The sequence below is a fragment of the Schistocerca nitens genome, chromosome 1, assembly GCF_023898315.1.
Source record: "Schistocerca nitens isolate TAMUIC-IGC-003100 chromosome 1, iqSchNite1.1, whole genome shotgun sequence".
Classification (NCBI taxonomy): Eukaryota; Metazoa; Arthropoda; class Insecta; order Orthoptera; family Acrididae; genus Schistocerca; species Schistocerca nitens.
Window position 1 is genome coordinate 1179002662 of NC_064614.1, and position 20265 is coordinate 1179022926.

The following is a 20265-nucleotide window of genomic DNA, read 5'->3' on the forward strand; positions in this document are numbered from 1 at the left end:
CTCAGAGCCATTGAACCATTTTCCTACAGTCCATGTTTCACTACTTACAATGCTGTGTCCCAAACGTACATTCTCAGAAATTTCTTCCGCAAATTAAGGCCTATGCTTGATACCAGTAGACTTGTATTGGCCAGGAATGCCCTTTTTGCCAGTGCTAGTTGGTTTTGATGTCCTCCTTGTTCCGTCCGTCGTTGGTTATTTTCCTGCCAAGGATCAGTGTTTAACTTTCTCTACTGCGTGACCATCAATCCTGATGTTAAGTTTCTAGCTGCTCTAATTTTTGCTACTTCTCATTTCTTTCGTCTTTCTTCGATTTACTGTCAACCCATATTCTCTACTTATTATATTGTTCATTCCATTCAGAACAGAGTAGGAAATTGTTAAACTAGTTTATAAAATTATCATTGGTAAGAGTTGTAAAGGTTAACCATGACAATATCCAGACTTGTTTATAAAATATGATTGCTCTGAACTCGCGAAGCCTGCTGCAGTTGGCTGTCAAGATTCCAGTACTGTCAGAACCACCTAAGTTTAAGAGAGAACAGTCAGAACACACTTCGCTTGGGAAAGTCGTCAAGAACATACTTTCTCCAGAACGTTGCAGGGTGCAGCAGAGAGAGATGTCTACGACTTAACTGTACCGGGAGAGCCGAAATTAGAATTTTCAGACATCAGAGATGCCTTCGACTCTCGAACAGCTTAAGAGTGGTAAGCCACTCAGGCGAGATGAATGCAAACTTAGTAGATTTGCAACAGGGCTTCATTTTACGGGCATAATTTTCGCGGCCAGCCGATACCCTTTGGCAAAAGTGTTGGCGTCCGTTTATGCTTTTCCAGGACCCTTTGTTTAAATCATTAATCTTTTTTGCACTTATTGACCGTACTCGTGACATAGGTTCATTTTGTTCATTTACGTATCGACCCACCAGGGCCAAAGCCATAGTTCGTACTTAAAGATCTCTTGTCCACTTATTAAATGCTCATGTACTTGATTCATTGGGTAAATCATCTTGTTCGATGTCTTACGGCAATAAACCAAATTGTTGTAGTGATCACTAGTTTTCTTTCGTAGTTTGATATATCCCTTCACTAATACGGAATGTCAGAAGTAGTCTGAAAGCGCGTAAGAGTTTTGCAGAGTAGGTTACGCTGAGAAATACACTACTGGCCATTAAAATTGCTACAGCACGAAGATGACGTGTACATATGCGAAATTTAACCGACAGGAACAAGATGCTGCGATATGCAAATGATTAACTTTTCAGAGCATTCACACAAGGTTGGCGCCGCTGGCGACACCTACAACGTGCTGGCATGAGGAAAGTTTCCAACCGACTTCTCATACACAAACAGTAGTTGACCGGCGTTGCCTGGTGAAACGTTGTTGTGATGCCTCGTGTAAGGAGGAAAAATGCGTACCATCACGTTTGCGACTTTCATAAAGGTCTGATTGTACCCTATCGCTATTGCGATTTATCGTATCGCGACACTGCTGCTCGCGTTGGTCGAGATCCAATGACTGTTAGCAGAATATGGAATCGGTGGGTTCAGGAGGGTAATACGGACGCCGTGCTGGATCCCAACGGCCTCGTATCACTAGCAGTCGAGATGACAGGCATCTTATCCGCATGGCTGTAACGGATCGTGCAGCCACGTCTCGATCCCTGAGTCAACAGATGGGGACGTCTACAGGACAACAACCATCTGCACGAACAGTTCGACGACGTTTGCAGCAGCATGGACTATCATCTCGGAGACCACGGCTGCGGTTACACTTGACGCTGCATTACAGTCAGGAGCGCCTGCGATGGTGTACTCAACGACGAACCTGGGTGCACGAATTGCAAAATGTCATTTTTTCGGATGAATCCAGGTTCTGTTTACAGCATCATAATGGTCGCATCCGTGTTTGGCGACATCACGGTGAACGCACATTGGAAGCGTGTATTCGTCATCGCCATGCAGGCGTATCACCCGGCGTGATGGTATGAGGTGCCATTGGTTACACGTCTCAGTCACCTCTTGTGCGCATTGACAGCACTTTGAACAGTGGGCGTTACATTTCAGATGTGTTATGACCCGTGGCTCTACCCTTCATTCGATACTTGCGAAACCCTACATTTCAGCAGGATAACGCACGACCGCATGTTGCAGGCCCTGTACGGATCTTTCTGGATACAGAAAATGTTCGACTGCTGCTCTGGCCAGCACATTCTCCAGATCTCACACCAACTGAAAACGTTTGGTCATCCATAATTCGAATAGACTCAAGAATTTAAATGTTGCCGAAACATTTTATTTATGCTCAGTATGACACGGGAATTCAGACCAATTTAAATAGACTCACTTTTTTTAATAAACCGAGAATGATCGAAACTTCGAAATTAGATGTATGGAGTGAAGTCTTGTTAGTGGTAACAGCTGCCCAGTCATAGACAGTCACAAAGCACCTGGAGCCTGATAAGCGCAGTAATCGTCTGTACCACGTGGCTGTGTCGTCAGCAAACGGCACTACTCGGCGTGAACTGTAGTCCCAGTTTGAGGTTGCATTTTAAAGTTTGGGCTGCCGGATCACGTACCGCGAATAGCTCAGCAGTAGAGAATTTAATTCTGCATCTTCTGAAGGATTATCTGCGCAATAAACAGAAATTGAAACACTATTCTGTGAAGACTTAGGGGGTAGCTCCTATCCGTTAGGCGTTGTTGTTACTGATGTATGAAGTCAAGAAAGTTTGAATTCTGAACACCAAGTTCATTTACGACTACTTGATTACTGTGCAAGGCACAGTTAAGTGAACGGTTCATAGAACCACCTTCAGACTTTCTCTACTTCTCAAATAGCACTTAAATTTTTCAGTGTCAGCTCTGATTCCTCTTATTTTATTACGATGGTCACTTTTCGCTATGTAGGTGTAATTCAAACATTTTGACATTTGAACGAGAAAGTTGGTAACTGAAATTGCGAGAAAAGATCTCGCAGCAACGATTAACGCCTTTGTTTTAAGTATTGCCTCCCCCACTCGCATATCGTATCCGTGACACGCTGTCCCCTATTTCACCATAATACAAAACGGGCGACCCATCTTTCACTTTTTCGATGTCCTCCGTTAATCCTAACTAGAAAGAGTGCCACACCTCACAGCACTTACCTAGAAAAGAAAGCACAGGCGTCGTATGCACAGTCTCTTTAGTAGTCATGGTGCAAGTTGTAAGAGTTCTGTCAATAAAACACTGTTTTTGATTCGCCTTCCCACAACATGGTTTTACGTGATGGTTCCAATTCGCGTTCTCTGTATTTGTAATCCCTAGGCATTTAGTTGAACCTACAACCTTTAAATTTGTGTTACTTATCGTGTAACAGTAATTTAGCGGAATGTTTTAGTAAATCACGCGGAGAACATCATAATTTTTATTGTTTATTGGCAAATTGTCACTTTTCACACCATCTTGTCTAAATCATTTTACAATTTTTTTCGACCTTCTTATGACTTTGCTAGACTGTGAAGCTTCATCTACATCCGTCTAAGAGAGTTGCTTAAATTGTCTCCTAAATCGTTTGTATAGATTGAGAATAGCTGAGGGCTCTGTAAGCGAGTAGCCTTTACTTGTGTGTGTGTTATCGTAAATATAAAGCTGGGAATGTGACTTGACAACCCAAATGTGCTAGTGAGCTGAAAGCCACATCACTTACATGAAATTGAAAACAATCCTGTGTGTCTGAAAACCGATCATATTCATAAGCGAATAAATAAACAAATCAATAATTTCATGCTCACTAGACTTGGTCAGTGCAAACTGTTCGAAAAAAACGTACCTGTATAAAAAAAACTGTTATGTCGACCTGTATAAGAATGTAACTTAAAACACACGGATATTTCTGCGCTGACATATGGCCCTGGTAAACTAAAGAAACTGACAGAATCTACATTGTGCAAAGGAAACGAAACAATCATGTATTATAAATCTCACCTGCAAAAAGAAATACTGGTAGATACAAAAAAACAGCGAGACTCCGCAGCAGCTAAAAAAGTACTGCTAAAAACTAATTACAGTTGGTCTAACGAAACTGGGTTCATAATCTTGACACAGAATGCCAATGAAACACACCTTTAAGTACGGAAATTTCAGTTACGAAGGAACTTATAAAGAAAACAATTATAGACTCTAATATGAAAGTTCACTTTATCTGTTAACTTCCACGGTATACTAAACTAACTCAGAAGATCAATCAATAGAATAATTATCAAAAACTCAACTGTGACAAGGGTGAAGTGGATCAGCAATACTACTCTACAAAAATAAAAATAACCCTTTTACCTCATCAAGTAATATCTTGTTCTTCTTTCAAAAACCTTTTTATGTCCTTATGCTTTTCAACCATTATTCTGAGTCATCATTCCTCCTCGTAACAAACCTCCAACTCACGTAGCTCCAAAAGTACGTCCATGCATTACACTGTACACACAACGGATTTCGCTGCTGCACACCACAGCTATCCACTACTGACCGTCAAAGATTCTACGACCCGACAGTGTTGTCATCGCAGACACCAATACTGTTGCCTAACAACTGTTTTTCTGACCACAGTTCTTCAAATATATCATTTCCCTTTCGAAATATTAACACATCCAATAACATCATCAAAAAAATAGCCATCTTACAGCACATAATAGTTCTTTGGGGAACCCCAGATAGTTCTTACGTTTCACTAGATGGCTTTCCGTCTGTTACCAGGATTTTTTGATTTTTTGACATGAAATGACAAATCCCGTCATGAAACCTAGACGATACTCCATAGGCACGCAATTTGTTCAGAAACCGCTTGCGAAGGGAGAAGTCAAAAGTGTTCTGGAAATCTAGAAATATGGAATCAATTTATTTGTGAATAGATCGTTTCTTCGAGATATTTTATAATGCCATTACACAGTATATTCTCCAAAATCCTACTACATATCGCTGTCAATGACATGGGTATATAATTCAGCGGGTTACTCCTATTTCCTTTCTTGCGTATTGTTGCGGCCTGTGCAAGTTTCCGGTCTATAGGTACGGATCTTCTGTGCAGCCGAAATTGTATGTGATTCCTAAGAATCATTTCATGAGTATAGTCCGAACTGTATTGAACAAGCATACTGTCTGGAAGGAAAGACTTGCTTTTATTGACTTAAGTTAAACTCTTCGTCTTGTGATAAAGCACCGTGCGTGCGACCCCTGCTCGGTGTTTGCTAGGCAACGCCCGAACACCAGTACGTTAATTCGGTTGCCTACGACTGCAAGCGACAAGACGAGCCCTCGGAAGTTTTAGTAACCCTGTCTTCGCAACCAACATCTTGTTTACATTCCAGTGCAGTGATCCTCAATCAGTTACGTCCATGTATTGGAATCTTCCTCAGCTGCAAAGTTTCATTCAGACATGCTATTATTGACTATTTGGAAGTTAGTGCTCTTTTATATCACACATATCTATAAAATGTTAAGTAAAGGTATCCATAATCAAAGACAATTAGTAATATTCATTACGGTTAAATTTGTAACGAAAATATTTCATGTAGCAGAAGGTTTATTACACTTTTTATCCTCTGGCTGCGTGTTTAGGGCGGGCTGTTTCATACTAAACCCGTATTAGTTTTAATCTAAATCGTAGACACCAGAGAGTGGAGCGAGGGGGTTATCAATCAGGAACATTTGGGTGGAGATTTCAGGTTCCTGTATTTATCCTACAACAACGGGACCACTGTATTAAACCTTCGTCGGTACCTGAAGATAGCAATTTTTCTTTTGGGGCTATGTGTTATGGACAAAAATCATGAAGGTCTAATGAACATACGTGCATCGCAATGTGTAACAGTCTACAGCTTTCTCAACAAGTAATGGGAAACACCTCGTTTTCTTTATTTTTGTTCTGGAAGTCACTGATATATTCTTAATCTTAAGGTAGCATTTTTGTGTACTTTGCAAAACACTGAAAGTTCACGGAACCAAAATTCTATAGTGTGATGAAGCAATATACCGTCCATGATACGTAGAAATGCATCAGTCACAGTAAAAATTAATATATAGTGCTTTAATAATTTATAAATACCACCAATATTTCCTCTCTGGTCAAAAAAGGCGTTCTTAGAAAAGAATTTAGACATTTACGCAGTTCAAAAAAAAAATCATGTAATTGGAGAAATTCATACATTAAAACTATGGCTTCAGAAATTAACAAATACAGTACTTCCCTAGATGAGATGATATAGGTGATTTGCAAACCTATGTATTTATAGTAATCACGTCGCAGCACGTACTATCTCGCACTCAGATTATTTTTACTTATAACCCTATTCGTATCTCCCTAGTTACATCCATTTTTTTCTAGACCTGCATCTTCCCTGCAGTAAACTTTTACTAAGAAATTTTGCGCTTGGGCACATTTTCAAATTCACCTTCAACTTCTCATTTAGTATGTCTTCACTACTTCCACTGAAAATATTTCGTACACCACATTTTGGTACGTTCTTCCGGTAAAATGTTGTTGTTCAGGATCACAAATATCGCTCTTCAGTGCAGTCTAAGCCATCTTTTTTGATCCTACTGTCCTTTTTCTAGACCCTGTATCAAAATATTATTTTAATTCAGAAGTTTAATAATTACTGTCGGTCTGCCGTGTGAATGTGGCACGTGGTCCAGTTTTTCATTAAACTACAACAGCTTTTCACTATATAGATCATCGAGAAAAAATACTTTTTTATCAATTTGTTGCGAGACAAAACAAAAGACAAGTGTATGAACTCGAGCCGTCCGTTAAAGACCAAATGGTAGTCTTTCCTATTCCTTGTGATTTAGACAACAACGGAAAAACCTACTGAGCACCAACCTAAACACTAATGTCCTGGATTACATCGAAAACCTCTCCACAGTGTATCGCTCAGTGAAGGCCCGTGCCACAGTTGATATCTGATAGTCGGATGAGCGCATCAGGCTCAGTGGCCTCGTTGTTGTGATTCGGGAAGTGTAGGTTTCGTAATTCCAAATACTTACTTGAGATCGAGATTAACACTTCGTTAATGAATGAAGGAAGGAAGATTTGAGTTGTTAAAAATGACCTCTAGGTCACTTGAAAGAGAGCGCATGGTAATACAGAATTGGCAAAATGAAATCTGCCATGTAGTTTCCAAAGTTAACTATCCCGGCATTGGCCTCAAACGGTTCAGGGAAACCACGGAAAACAAAAATTTTGATGGCCCGTATGGGATCTAAACATCGATCCTCACGAATGCGGGTGCAGCGTGCTAACTACACGGTAACAGTTAGTTAGTTACAGAGGACAGTACCTTCGTGGTATATCGGTGCTCTATAAGCACACACTCCTCCTTGTGGATAAAGTGAGTAGAAGAATCGACAGAAATAGAGTGAGACGACCGATATTGACTGGTTTCTAATCGCTGCCAACGTTAGCTGACAGATAACTCATAACTCGGTGTACGAGGGTTATTTGGAAAGTAAGGAACTATCGGTCGCGAAATGGAAACCACAGTGAAAATCCGATGAAGTTTCGCACAGGTGTGTTGGGCAGTGTCTCTAGTATGCCCGTCGATCGTGTTATGTCGCTCGTTTTAGTTCTGAGCACACAGGGAGCACATAAAGATACCTAGAACAATAGCGTCTCCCGCCAAGTATGAGGGCCTGCTGAGAAATTTCGCCTGAAGCTATGCAGCCAACATTACATAACTGTCGTGCGGTTTCTTCTCAGCCGCATTCTGCAGGGGCAATGGAGATGCTTCTGCATCCTTTCCAATTGGAAATCTTTGATTACCCACAATACAGCCCGTAATTGTCTCCCACTGAGTTTCGTCTCGCTCACATGAATCGCTGGCTATGAAGACAACATTTTGCACAGACAACGAGCTGTAGGCCAACGTAGTGAATTGGCGGGAAGCACTGGCGGCTGCCTTCTATAACGAGGGTATTGGAAAATTGGTACAACGCTACGACAAACGTCTAAGTCGGATCGGCGACTATGGAGATAAATAGCTGGAGGTTGTAGCTAACTGTTGCAAATAAAACGGTTTTGATTTTCTCAGTGGTTTCCATTTCGCGACCTATCGTTCCTTACTTTCCAAACAGCCCTTGTATGATGCTTCTATACGTGCATAAATAAGATGACTTCAAGCAAGTTGTCGACAGGTGCAAAACAGGCCACAGCTCAGAAGTTCATGTGAGGTCTAAGGTATGTTAATATTGTAACATTGTCACCAAATTTCACCACAGCTCTCCCCATTGCCAACGTGGACGTTGCATACGGTGGTAAGGTCGTCAGACGTACACACATTCGTGAGAAAAACGGCAACGCCCTGGGCGCCAACTGCGCATCTTTGTTGCTTTGTTGAGCACGTTGAGAATATTACGATACGGAGACAGCCATTTACTAATTCCTTGGCGCCGGTGCGACAGGCAACCGTTGCGACACACCTCAGTTCCATGACACTATCTACATCTACATTTACATCTACATGGATACCCTGCAAATCACACTTAAGTGCCAGGCACGGGGTTCATCGAACCACCTTCACGATAATTTTCTGTTATCGACTCGCGAACAGCGCGAGGAAAAAACGAACACCTATATCTTTCATGCGAGCTCTGATTTCCCTTATTTTATTATGATGATCGTTTCTCCCGATGTAGGTCGACGTCAACAAAATATGTTCGCGTACAGAGGAGAAAGTTTGTGACAAATTTCATGAGAAGATTCCGCCGCAACGAAAAATGCCTTTGTTTTAATGGTGTCTGTGGTGTCACCGCTAGACACCACACTTGCTAGGTGGTAGCTTAAATCGGCCGCGGTCCATTAGTACATGTCGGACCCGCGTGTCGCCACTGTCAGGATCGCAGACCGAGCGCCACCACAAGGCAGGTCTCGAGAGACGTACTAGCACTCGCCCCAGTTGTACGACGACGTTGCTAGCGACTACACTGACGAAGCCTTTCTCTCATTTGCCGAGAGACAGTTAGAATAGCCTTCAGCTAAGTTAATGGCTACGACCTAGCAAGGCGCCATTTGTACCATTGCATGTACCTCAAGATAGAGTCTCACTTGTATCATCCAGAATGCTGTATACCAAAGGACAATATAAAAGTTAAGTGTTCTAGTAGCTACGTTCTTTTCTTTATCACATTCATTACGAATCCTGTTCCAGACTTAACGCCAGACGGCGTGAGTTGACGCGTGCCCTTTCGGCTACTTCACTGTGGACTGGCTGCCTTAACAGTCCACTACAGTGTCCATCCCAAATCCTGTATCACGTCGGTGACACTGTCTCCTCTATTTCTAGATAATACAAAACGTGCTGCTCCTCATTGAACTTCCTCGATGTTCTCCGTTAATCCCGCTTTTTATTTATTTACACGTCAAGTTCCGTAGGACCAAATTGAGGAGCAAATCTCCAAGGTCATGGAACGTGTCAGTACATGAAATTACAACATAAAGGTAGTAACAGATAAAAATAAAGTGGGTTGACTCCTGCTTCTCTCGTGTCGACCGCGAAGCCACTACCCCTCGCTATACGGCGCGGCCCACTGGACAGACGTGGCGACCTCACATGCGTCGACGCTCAAGACGGACAAGTCATCTTGTGTCTCAGTGCGCGACCGACCAACCGATCGATCCAACCGCCAATGACCGTTGCCTGAGCAACTCGAGCAGACTGGCGACCTAACACATATTAGCACTCCGGACGACAGACAGACACTGACTGCCCCACACTGACCCGGCTGGCCAACTGACCAGACTCGCCGACTCAGACTGACCAGCTGCCGAGCTGATAGCGTCCCTTAAATGCACGTAAGGAGGCAACATTTCCCGTTCCCACCAGAGGGAGACACCAAAGCTGTGATTGCCGCAGCGGTGCCACCGCCAGAAACGGAGGGCGACTGCTTCACACTACGCGCTGAGGCGCGCTCTTCAAAACAGCAATTTTTACCATGGTCCAAACGGTTTTCGAACCACGATAATAACTTCCCACTGCGACGCCTAGGTTGGAAGTTTTTCTCAAAGAGGCCTACAACCTACCTCTGGTTTCTACTCTAATGCCTTGATGTAGGCAAATAGCACCCAAGGGGTATCAAAGGGGTTGCATAACCCTCTTGCGCTAGAACAGCCGCCAGACTGAATTGGCGTCGCAATTTCTGACAGTTACATTTCTAACATGCTAAACAAAAGTGTTTGGGTTGCATCGAGGGTATTGCTGAACTCGATGTCTTTGAGGGACCCTTTGCCGATTTAGTCAGGCACACGTTTGCGTTGCGCACCCACGTGATCACGTCACAGGAGACCGGGAAACAAGAGGGTTGAGAAAGCGTAGGACACTTTCCTGCTTCCAATCATGTTCAAATTTCGTCGAATGGTTTTCAACGATCCATAATGGTTCCAAGTTATACACGAGAACAAAAACTGCGCTCGTACTGCACTCCAGTGGGGATGTAGTTCCACAGTGTCCCCAGAGAAGTGATAATTAAATGGACACCATAGCTGCAAACAGGCGTTGATCTACTTCATTGGGGACATGTTGAAAATGTGTGCCCCCACCGGGACTCGAACCCGGGATCTCTTGCTTACATTGCAGACGCTCTATCCATCTGAGCCACCGCGGGCACAGAGGATAGTGAGTCTGCAGGGACTTATCCCTTGCACGCTCCCCGTGAGATCCACATTCCCAACATGTCCACACCACTACATTCGTAGTACGCCTAATAGATGTTTGCCCATCATACTCATTACTCGTGGCAGATTACTCTACCAAGTCCCGTACGAGTTCGGGCATAGCGTGTGCGTTCGCACAGAAAGGTCAATGGCCGGGAAGCCATATTTTAACTATATATGACGGTAGTATCTGTTCCCGAAAGAACAGTTACCGTGGATGACCATGCAGCTTTGCTAGATCAATGCCTGTTTGCAGCTAGGGTGTCCATTTAATTATCATTTCATTTCTAGCAAAGCTGCATGGTCATCCACGGTAACTGTTCTTTCGGGAACAGATACTACCGTCATATATCCTCAGAGAAGGTTTGAAACATCCGAGCGTGTGAACAGTGTCGAAGGTTGTCAAGAACATCCTCGTGTTGCTTGTGGCACTGCGAGCTGTCGTTTTCGACAGCGCAATATCGCATGGAAAGAGATGGTTTCGTTGGCGCTCATTATGCCAATCCCTGAGGCCTTTTGGTGTCGACTCTGAGCGGCGGTCTGTCTAAAATGTTTTTCTTGGCCACCCAGAACAAAACTATGTGACTTCAACGCTGGGCGTCGTGGTTATGACTCATCGCAGAGGTGTCAACACGAAGGGTTAGAGATTGGGGAGCTAAGGCGTGACTACCTTCCCATCAACGTAACGTTAGCGACAGCCCCAGACGGTGCACAAGTCCCGCCCAATCACCCCCTCCACACCAAGACATATCCTAAGCTCCGCCCATCGTCTGCCGCATGTTCCAACATCAAAGTTGTTCGTATCAGAAATATGCCAGTCATAACAAGGGAGAAAATCAGTAGTTAGTACGAAATACAGTTTTTCCGGGACCATTGTGAAAAGAATTAGAAATATGTTCATTGAATATGCGAGTTGAAAAATCATCAATAAGAAAGAAAAATGAAAATGGTATCCACACTGTCTTTTTTATTTCATGAGCTTTCATCTGCACTATATCAAAAAATCTGATATTTGTTAAATGCAGTGAGCGCAAATTTCCGTCACCTCGCGTAGTGTAAGAAATTCTGTTGGGAAATATTAATTGGTAGTATCGCCAAGGATGCTGTCCATTATCTCGATTGTCTAAAGTCAATGTTGTGCATAAACAAGGCAAAGTCGATGTCTTGGTTTGTTTCTGATTACCTCATTAAGACTAAAGAATATAAGAGTGGGATAATGTAGAAATGCGTAATGCAAGCAGTCAGATATTTATACAGTGACATTCTTCATTAATATTTGCCTGTGTAATGGGTGAATTTTTAGTTGTGAACTCTTATGACTGCTTGCTTATAGCAGACACGAGGTTACTTTGAGTTCTTCTTCAGAGTTTGAGAGTTTTAGAGCTGCCTATTGTTAAACATATGTACATAATTTCGTCAGTGTCATTCCAACACATCTTATCGTACTTTAATGTCTGTTAGATATCAGTTTTGCCAGCAGTTGGCCACAACAGGCAAGATTAGGTACCTTGTGTGATAACTTTATTGAGAGTGCATATCTATGTTTCATTTTGACAGTATTACACAAAGTACTAACAGCACAACACTGCTAGTATGAACAACCGCGGTGAAACAAAAAACGACGAACAAAAACACGACAGCGACGAGAACTACCAAAGATCATATTGATGCGCTCTCGGTTTGTGTGGCGGGGGGGTAGGTGTGGAGGGGGGTAAATGGGCGGGGCTTGTGCAAATGTCTGGGGCTGTCGCTAACGTTTCCTTCCCATCATGTGACACGTCCACGGTGGCATTGCGCACAATTCTAGCTAAATTTGGTGGCAATGTGGCATGAGTAACCCACCTTACGCCTTACATGATCTTCTGGCCATTTTTTTTCTCAAGTGTCGACACCTTACTGTTTGAACCGTCATCGATCAAGAGGGTGACCTCACAAGGTACCACGTTTTTGCACCATTACACAAGAAGATTGTAGCCACCTTTGAGCCAAATTTCAAACTTCGATTACGGGCTTTCGAAAAAGTGACTGTTTAATTGTGTTGTGTGGTGTAATTTCCTCAGTGTCGCTTGATTTACATCAACTGCATTCCACTGCAGTTTTTTTTTTTTTTTTTGCTTTCATTGTTGATCTTACAACGTCTTTCCATGACACTATTCATCTGATCAACAGCTTTTACAAATCCTTAGCAGTCTCTGACAGAGTTACAATGTCAAACTGCATAGTTTTTATTTCTTCTACCTTTCCAATTATCTCCTTCGATTTTTTCACAGCTTGCTAGTGTACAGACCGAATAACATCGGGGATAGGCAACATCCCTGTCTCTGACCCTTTTCAACTATGGATTCCCTTTCAAATCCTCCGCCTCTCATAACTACCGTCTGGTTTCTTTACTAGTTTTAAATAATCTTTCTCTCCCTGTATTTTATCGCTACTACCTTCAAAATTTTAAAGAATATAGTCCAGTTCATACTTTCTGTGATGCCGTCAGTTCATACGCACGGCCGCCTGAGAGATCGATCCGCCAGATGCGATTCTCTCGATAAATGGAACAGAAGAAAGGCTGTGCTAGCCAAAGAGGACACAGCCAGTCGCAGTACTTATGCTCGCCGCGAGGCGCCGCTAGGCCACTTCATGTGCAGCAGGAGGGGAGTGCAGTTGTGGCAGTCTACAGTTCGTAGCCGCGCTCAGTGGTCAGCCTGCGCCGATGTTGGTCAGTCATCGTCTGCAGCTCAGTCACTGCTGCCATCAAGTCTTTGTAGCTCCGTTCCGAATTAGTCTTCAAACTCACCGGATTCGACATTCAAGATTACGAGAGATTAATTCGTCACTGCAAGATTTGTGACTTGTAAATTATGCCATTCAACAGACGCTTAGTCTAGTCGCGTCTTCTATAATTGTCAACCAACTGATCATGGACTACAGCAAAGTTAAGTAATAAATATTTTCTTATTTTGTACTCCTGCTAATTAATTGTGTTTTCCTGTTGTAGCTACCAAGCAGTCTAGGCATAGTAGAACCCACGTTTCCACCTCCTTGGTTACCTCATATTTACCACCTCATGTTGACGGACTCGATTACGGTGGAAGATCGAGAGCCATTACTTTCAAAAGCTTCCACTAAATGCACAAATGGTATAGATGCAGGTCTGCCTTTCTTCAACGTATCTTCTAAGATAATTTGTAGTGTTAGTTTTGCCTTGTGTCTTCCAACATTTCTCCGTAACAAAAACTGACTTCTTCCAAGCTTGGCCTCTACCAGTTTTTTCCATTCCTCTGTAAATAATTCGAGTCAATATTTTGCAACCATGATTTATTAAACTGATGGTCCGGTAGTCCTCACACTTGTCACCACCAGCCTTCTTTGTGATTGGAACAAATTATAATTAAATGGGACTTCGGTGAATCATTACCCTCTACATCACTTATAATCCAGTACTTCTTCAGCTTTTGCATCTCTGTGCAATAATGTGAGAGAACTTTCTCTAAACTGAAACTAATAAAAAATTATCTTCTTTCTGTGATGAATTAAGGACGAACAGCCCATCTGTCCATATTATCAACTGAAATAGATTTCAGCGACGTTACTGAGAATTTCAGTAAAATGAAGGCACAAAAATAAGTATTATAACTCCAATAATAATTACTGACTCGTACTAAAATTACGAAAAGATACTATGAATGGATAATGCAAAGTTCAGGTTGGAATATCAACAGTATTATGAAAAAGATAGATTGTTACTGACTCTAAAGATGATTCGTTGGGCCGGCCGCGGTGGCCGAGCGGTTCTAGGCGCTTCAGTCTGGAACCGCGCGACGGCTACAGTCGCAGGTTCGAATCCTGCCTCTGGCATGGATGTGTGTGATGTCCTTAGGTTGGTTAGGTTTAAGTAGTTCTAAGTTCTAGGGGACTGATAACCTCAGATGTTAAGTCTCATAGTGCTCAGAGCCATTTGAACCATTTTTTGATGATCCGTTGAGTTGTAATAAGGCACAGTGAAAAGACTGTTACACTCTGAGATTTTGGGCAAGATCTCCTTCAGGAAAGAAAACACACACAGATTCAGGCAAGCAAGCACACCTCACGCACACATCACCCCCTCTCCGATCGCTATCCCTCCCGCTTCGCCGCCCCACACCGGATTGCTGTTTTCGTTCAACGCGACAGTTGCGCTTTGGCCGGAACAGCCGATGATAGTGGTCATGTACTCCTGAGGTGTGACTCTGTGTGTTTTCTTACCCAAAGAAGGCCGTGGCCGAAAGCTCACTCTGCCATAGAGCAACTCAACGTGTCATCTTTACGATGAATAGCTATCTATCCTTTCCACGATATTATAAATGTAACAGCTTTGTTTCCAGACATATAAAATATAAGGCGGTTTTATATTCTATCCTTTATTATTTCTTTGCACTCTGTCTGATGGTTTCTGTGTTAAATAGTGATTCTTGTTCCAAGCTCCTCAGCTGTCTGTTAAAGTATGTACATTACAATTACCAAAGCGTACAGAGTACACAAATTACAAACACTTGATTTTTCGTCAGTCACTGCAACTATATAATTCACTTTTCACTATATGTTCACTGAAAATACAAAAATTTCCAAGCAGACAGGAGGCCTCATTTAGTTTCGCTGCACTGGACCTCCGATGGTCTTTGTCCGCAGCTGCTTAAGCAGTTCAAAATGGTGCAAATGCTCTAAGCACAATGGGACTTAACATCTGAGGTCATCAGTCCCCTAGACTTAGAACTACTTAAACCTAACTAACCTACGGACATCACACACATCCATTCCCGAGGCAGGATTCGAACCTGCGACAGCAGCACCAACACGGTTCTGGACTGAAGCGCCTAGAACCGCTCGGTCACAGCGGCCGGCGCTTAAGCGCTACTTTTCTGCTGCTTTCCTTTCACGCCGTTGTGTTGCAATTTCGTTGCCATAATATTATTTGCTTCTATAAACAGAAAAGCCTTTTCACTTTCGTCTTTCACCTTCAGTAAGAGTGTTCTCAATTCTTCTTCACTTTCTGCCAACAGGATCGTATCATCCGCGTACCTGAGGTTGTTTACATTTATTCCAGCTATTTTAATTTCTGTTTCTCCTTCATCTAGCCTCGCAATTGTGGTGTTGGAGGAAACTTCTTAGAGTTCCATGGACTGCAAAGAGAACCAACAGATCAATATTGGAGCAAATTAAACCAGATTTCTCCCTGGAAGGTCTAATGTTAAAACAAAAGCTGACCTACTTTGGACACACAATGCGAAGGCATGCCTCGCTGGAAAAAACATTAATGCTGGGGAAGATTGAAGGAACTAGAAGAAGAGGACGTCAGAGGATGAGATGGATCGATGGCATCACAGAAGCAATGTGTTCCAACCTGGAAGGTCTACGGGAGAAAGTGCAAGACAGGAAAAAGTGGCGTGATTTGGTTCATGGGGTCACGAAGAGTCGGAACCGACTAAACGAATAGAGAGAGAGAGAGAGAGAGAGAAGCATTGGTTAAAGAGTTGTGAAAAGATAGAAAAGCTGAATGGGAAAAATGGGTCCTATCGTCAGAGACAACTCGACCTGAAACATGAATAACCAATAGCATTCCAGAGCAGCAAGAGGCGACAGGGTTGCTACGTTTCGGATGAGCTTGTGTGCAGTCTGGAGGAGGCATTTGTATCTTTGCTGTTCTGTGAGCACTGTATAAGACATAAAATAGCTGAATATTTACATGCGAAACATTGCGGGAATAATTTGTCATCAAATTATTCATGGAATAGTACATTTTGTCACTGCAGCTATTTTTGTGAAAAAGGAAAGGGAAAAAACTAGAGCCATATTTTCGATACATGAGTACTTGTGTTGCTGGCTTCTTCTTCTGGAACATTGGCATTTTTTAAAGTTCAAATGGCTCTGAGCACTATGAGACTTAACATCTGAGGTCATCAGTCCCCTACACTTAGAACTACTTAAACCTAACTAACCTAAGGACATCACACAAATCCATGCCCGAGGCAGAACTCGAACCTACGACCGTTGCAGCAGCGCGGTTCCGGACTGAAGCGCCTAGAACCGCTCAGTCACAGCGGCCGGCTCATTTTGTAAAGATTCACCAAAAACTTTTTAATGATTTGAAACAAAATTTGTGTTGAGTTGCTGTCTTGGCGAATAGTGTTGCTTGCTACAACTAAGCGTGTATTTCGTCTGTAAACGATTGTTTAACAAGACATAAAATGTGACGTATGGAAATTACGGTATAAAACACAGTCGGACACCTTAACATCACTGTCCAGTCTCTATTATGCACAAAGTACGTTATCATTGGGCGTGTGGTGCGATCTTAGTCTTGACCATTTAGGAAAGTGTTGTTAATGACTCGATCGCAGCTAAATATTTGTGACAGGCAGGAGTAATATAAATGTCATTGCTGCTCCTTTTAGTCGTAGCAATTTAAGCTGTGCTCTAAGATACCTGCCGAACCACACCCTCGGAAATCGCAACGAAATATTCGTAACAAGCTGAAACACACATATAGCTGCTCATCCTTTCACGTGCAGGAGTTTCATCTTTTGTTTTTTAATCAGACTAAAGTCACAAAATGGAAGAAACTCCTTCCTGCGGGAGCACGCTCTTATAACATGTAGCATCGAATATCGTAGAATATACTTCTGTTACATGAATAAGAAAGAACCAGAATCTGTTACAAAGGCTAAAATGGGAAAAAAATTTACAGATCACAGGATGCGAACTTCTTTACCACTGTAACTACTTCACTTTGACTCGGAGACCACGCCCTTTGCACTCAACTCTAGACCTTAGTATTGTTTATGTTAGGATCTTGTAAAGGCTTCTTACAGATGATGTGTCGTTAACTGACACGTAATTGTGACATATCCAACCGAGAATGATGTTTGTGATAAATTTTCGATGCAGCATTGTCATGTCATAACAAGCAAGCTAGAATACAGAAACAACTGAACAGCTGAACAGGATGAAATCCAATACGGAGTTTCTGAAGTAAGATGCAGTGCTGCCAACTCGCTAAAACGAAATGAGGTAAATGTGTGTACAAAATTTAGCCAAAAAGAGCTGCAATAAAATAATGTGTATTATGTGCAGTTTTATTTTCGCAATAATTATACTGTGCAACACATTAGTTTGAATTTATCCTTATTTGCTTAATTTGCAATTTGCTGGACATTACAGTAACAAACAATTAACTGTGAATGTATAACATTATTTGCATTACATGTCGTTGATAATAGAGACACAATAAATCTGCACTCTTAAAATTTAAAAACGGATGATATTCGTCATTGTACTTGTTAGTTTAAATATTAATTTGTATCCATGAAATCTACTGTTAGTATTGCTTCATCAAAATCATTTGTACACTGTAGTGAGGTGAGCACCTTAGCAAGCTACTGCGCTGAATAGGAGTTCACTGTTCCTCCCCTCAGTTCAGTCGCTGGCACATCATTTACTACTGCAACTGTGATGCGACACCTCATGGTTCTTACTGCATAAATCACAGTCTGCTTTGCTTAGAACTGCTTCCTTCATTATTGTGAACTTGCAGTACTTTGCTGATGTCAGCTATGCTGCAACAACATTTCCAGTAATGCTCATAACTATTTCTATTTTGTAGTTGCGATTTCTTGTGTGTTTGTAGTATTGTGACGAGTCCAGAAAGCGCACTTAAACAGCTTTAATTTGCTTTTTTTGTGGTTTTTAATTTAATCTAATAATAAATTTTCAAGACATATTAAAAAGTATTTTGAAATCTTAGTTCAGTGTGAATAATTTTCCTTTAAGCAACATGAATTTTAACCCTTTCCTATAGTCAAGAAGCAGAATGTCAGAAAAAATGCGAAACGATTGGGAAAAAGTCACACTTTCAGACTGTAGATAAATTGCCAACTTTCTTTCTTTCTTTTGCTTACGCAATAGTCCCACAGCGATCGCAGGGTCGGCGTGGTTAGAACGAATTTGGCAAGGTTAGCTGGATGGGTGGCTGGATGCCCTTCCTGCCGCCACCCCGTACCCCCAGGGATAGGGATGGAATCAGTGTACCCCAGCTGTCTGCATCTAGTGTGAATCGTGTTTTAAATGTCTGCGATGCGTATAACTGAAGTGGAATGTGGGGACCAGCCCAGTATTCACCTAGCGGGATGTGGAAAACCGTCTAAAACCAGATTCAGGCTGGCCGCCACACCGGCCCTCGTTGTTAATCCGCCGGGCGGTTTCGACCCGGAGCCGGCGCGCCTACCCGAGTCCAGGAAGCAGCGCATTAGCGCTCTCTCTACCCTGGCGGGCAGATAAATTTCCAACTAAATGATATTAAAAAGAAGCCAGAGTTATCTCTAAAAAATCTGATTTGGCAACACTGGGAACAAGTGAGCGAAGTCACGTGACCCGATCGGAAATGCTATTGGATGTTCTTGTCTCAGAACAAGCTGTTCCTGAATATATGTAAAAATGTCGCATTCATTCAGCTTGTACGCGTAATAGCATCAGCAACTACCGTACTTGCGGGAGTCAGATATTACACATGGGTGGAAAACGGCGGAAGTCAAAAAACTGGCAGAGACGTGCAGCAGTACAGTGTTTTGTGCCCTGCCAGCAGGAGGAGGAGGAGGGGGGCCGGTGCAGGTGCTGCAGCGGCTGCAGCAGCCGCCTGCGCTGCTCTTGCGGGGGATGCCCCGGCCTGGACGCAGCGCGCGCCTTCATGCTGGTGCTGGCGCTGTGCTCGTGCGCGATGGCCGCCGCAGGGCTGGCGTCGCAGTTGGCACCCCTGCCGGACTTCCCCGGCGAGGCGCTGCTGAGCGTGGCCGTGGCCAAGGCGGCGCTCTACACGGCGCTCAACCTGCTGCGCCTGCTCATGCGCCGCATGCACTACGAGGAGCGCACCGTCGAGGACATGCGCTTCGACTTCGCCACCGGCGAAGATCAGCCATACCAGCGCGCCATCGTCACGCGGAAGTCGGTGAGTATCGCGCCGCTGCTGCAAATGTAGCCTTCATTCAGCTAGTGCAGCGATTCTCAACCTTCTGGGTGCGTCCCCCAAGTGGGCAGGATAACACTAAATGGGAGGAGGAAATGTGCGAATAAGTCGAAAAGAGAAGAAATATTAATTAAAAAATCGACCAATTTACTAAAACAAAAGCAAAGCATAATACATTCTGACACAACAAAAATTCATATAATTCGCTAAGGCAACGGTCTTGCCGCAGTGGATACGCCGGTTCCCGTGAGATCACTGAAGTTAAGCGCTGTTGGGCGTGGCCGGCGCTTGGATGGGTGACCATCCAGCCGCCATGCGCTGTTGCCATTTTTCGGGGTGCACTCAGCCTCGTGATGCCAATTGAGGAGCTACTCGACTGAATAGTAGCGGCTACGGTCAAGAATACAATTATAACGACCGGGAGAGCGGTGTGCTGACCCCACGCCCCTCCTATCTGCATCCTCCACCGAGGATGATCACACGGCGGTCGGATGGTCCCGGTAGAACATGTTTTTTGCTCGAGTATCATGTCGTGTTTGGAAACCCAGAATCTACTATGTAGGAATCAACATGGATTCCGGAAACAGCGATCGTG

General features: G+C 43.2%; 1 protein-coding gene across 2 annotated transcripts in view; it reads left to right on the top strand.

The window, feature by feature from the left end:
- LOC126239086 (uncharacterized) overlaps positions 1–20265 on the top strand; it is a 138003-nt gene that overhangs the window by 65210 nt on the left and 52528 nt on the right. The window contains exon 2 of one of the 2 annotated variants that reach the window (XM_049947833.1): positions 19290–19652. In XM_049947833.1, coding sequence (XP_049803790.1) covers positions 19290–19652 — 363 coding nt within the window. The remainder of the gene's footprint in view (positions 1–19289; positions 19653–20265) is intronic. The other variant, XM_049947835.1, reaches the window with a different exon arrangement.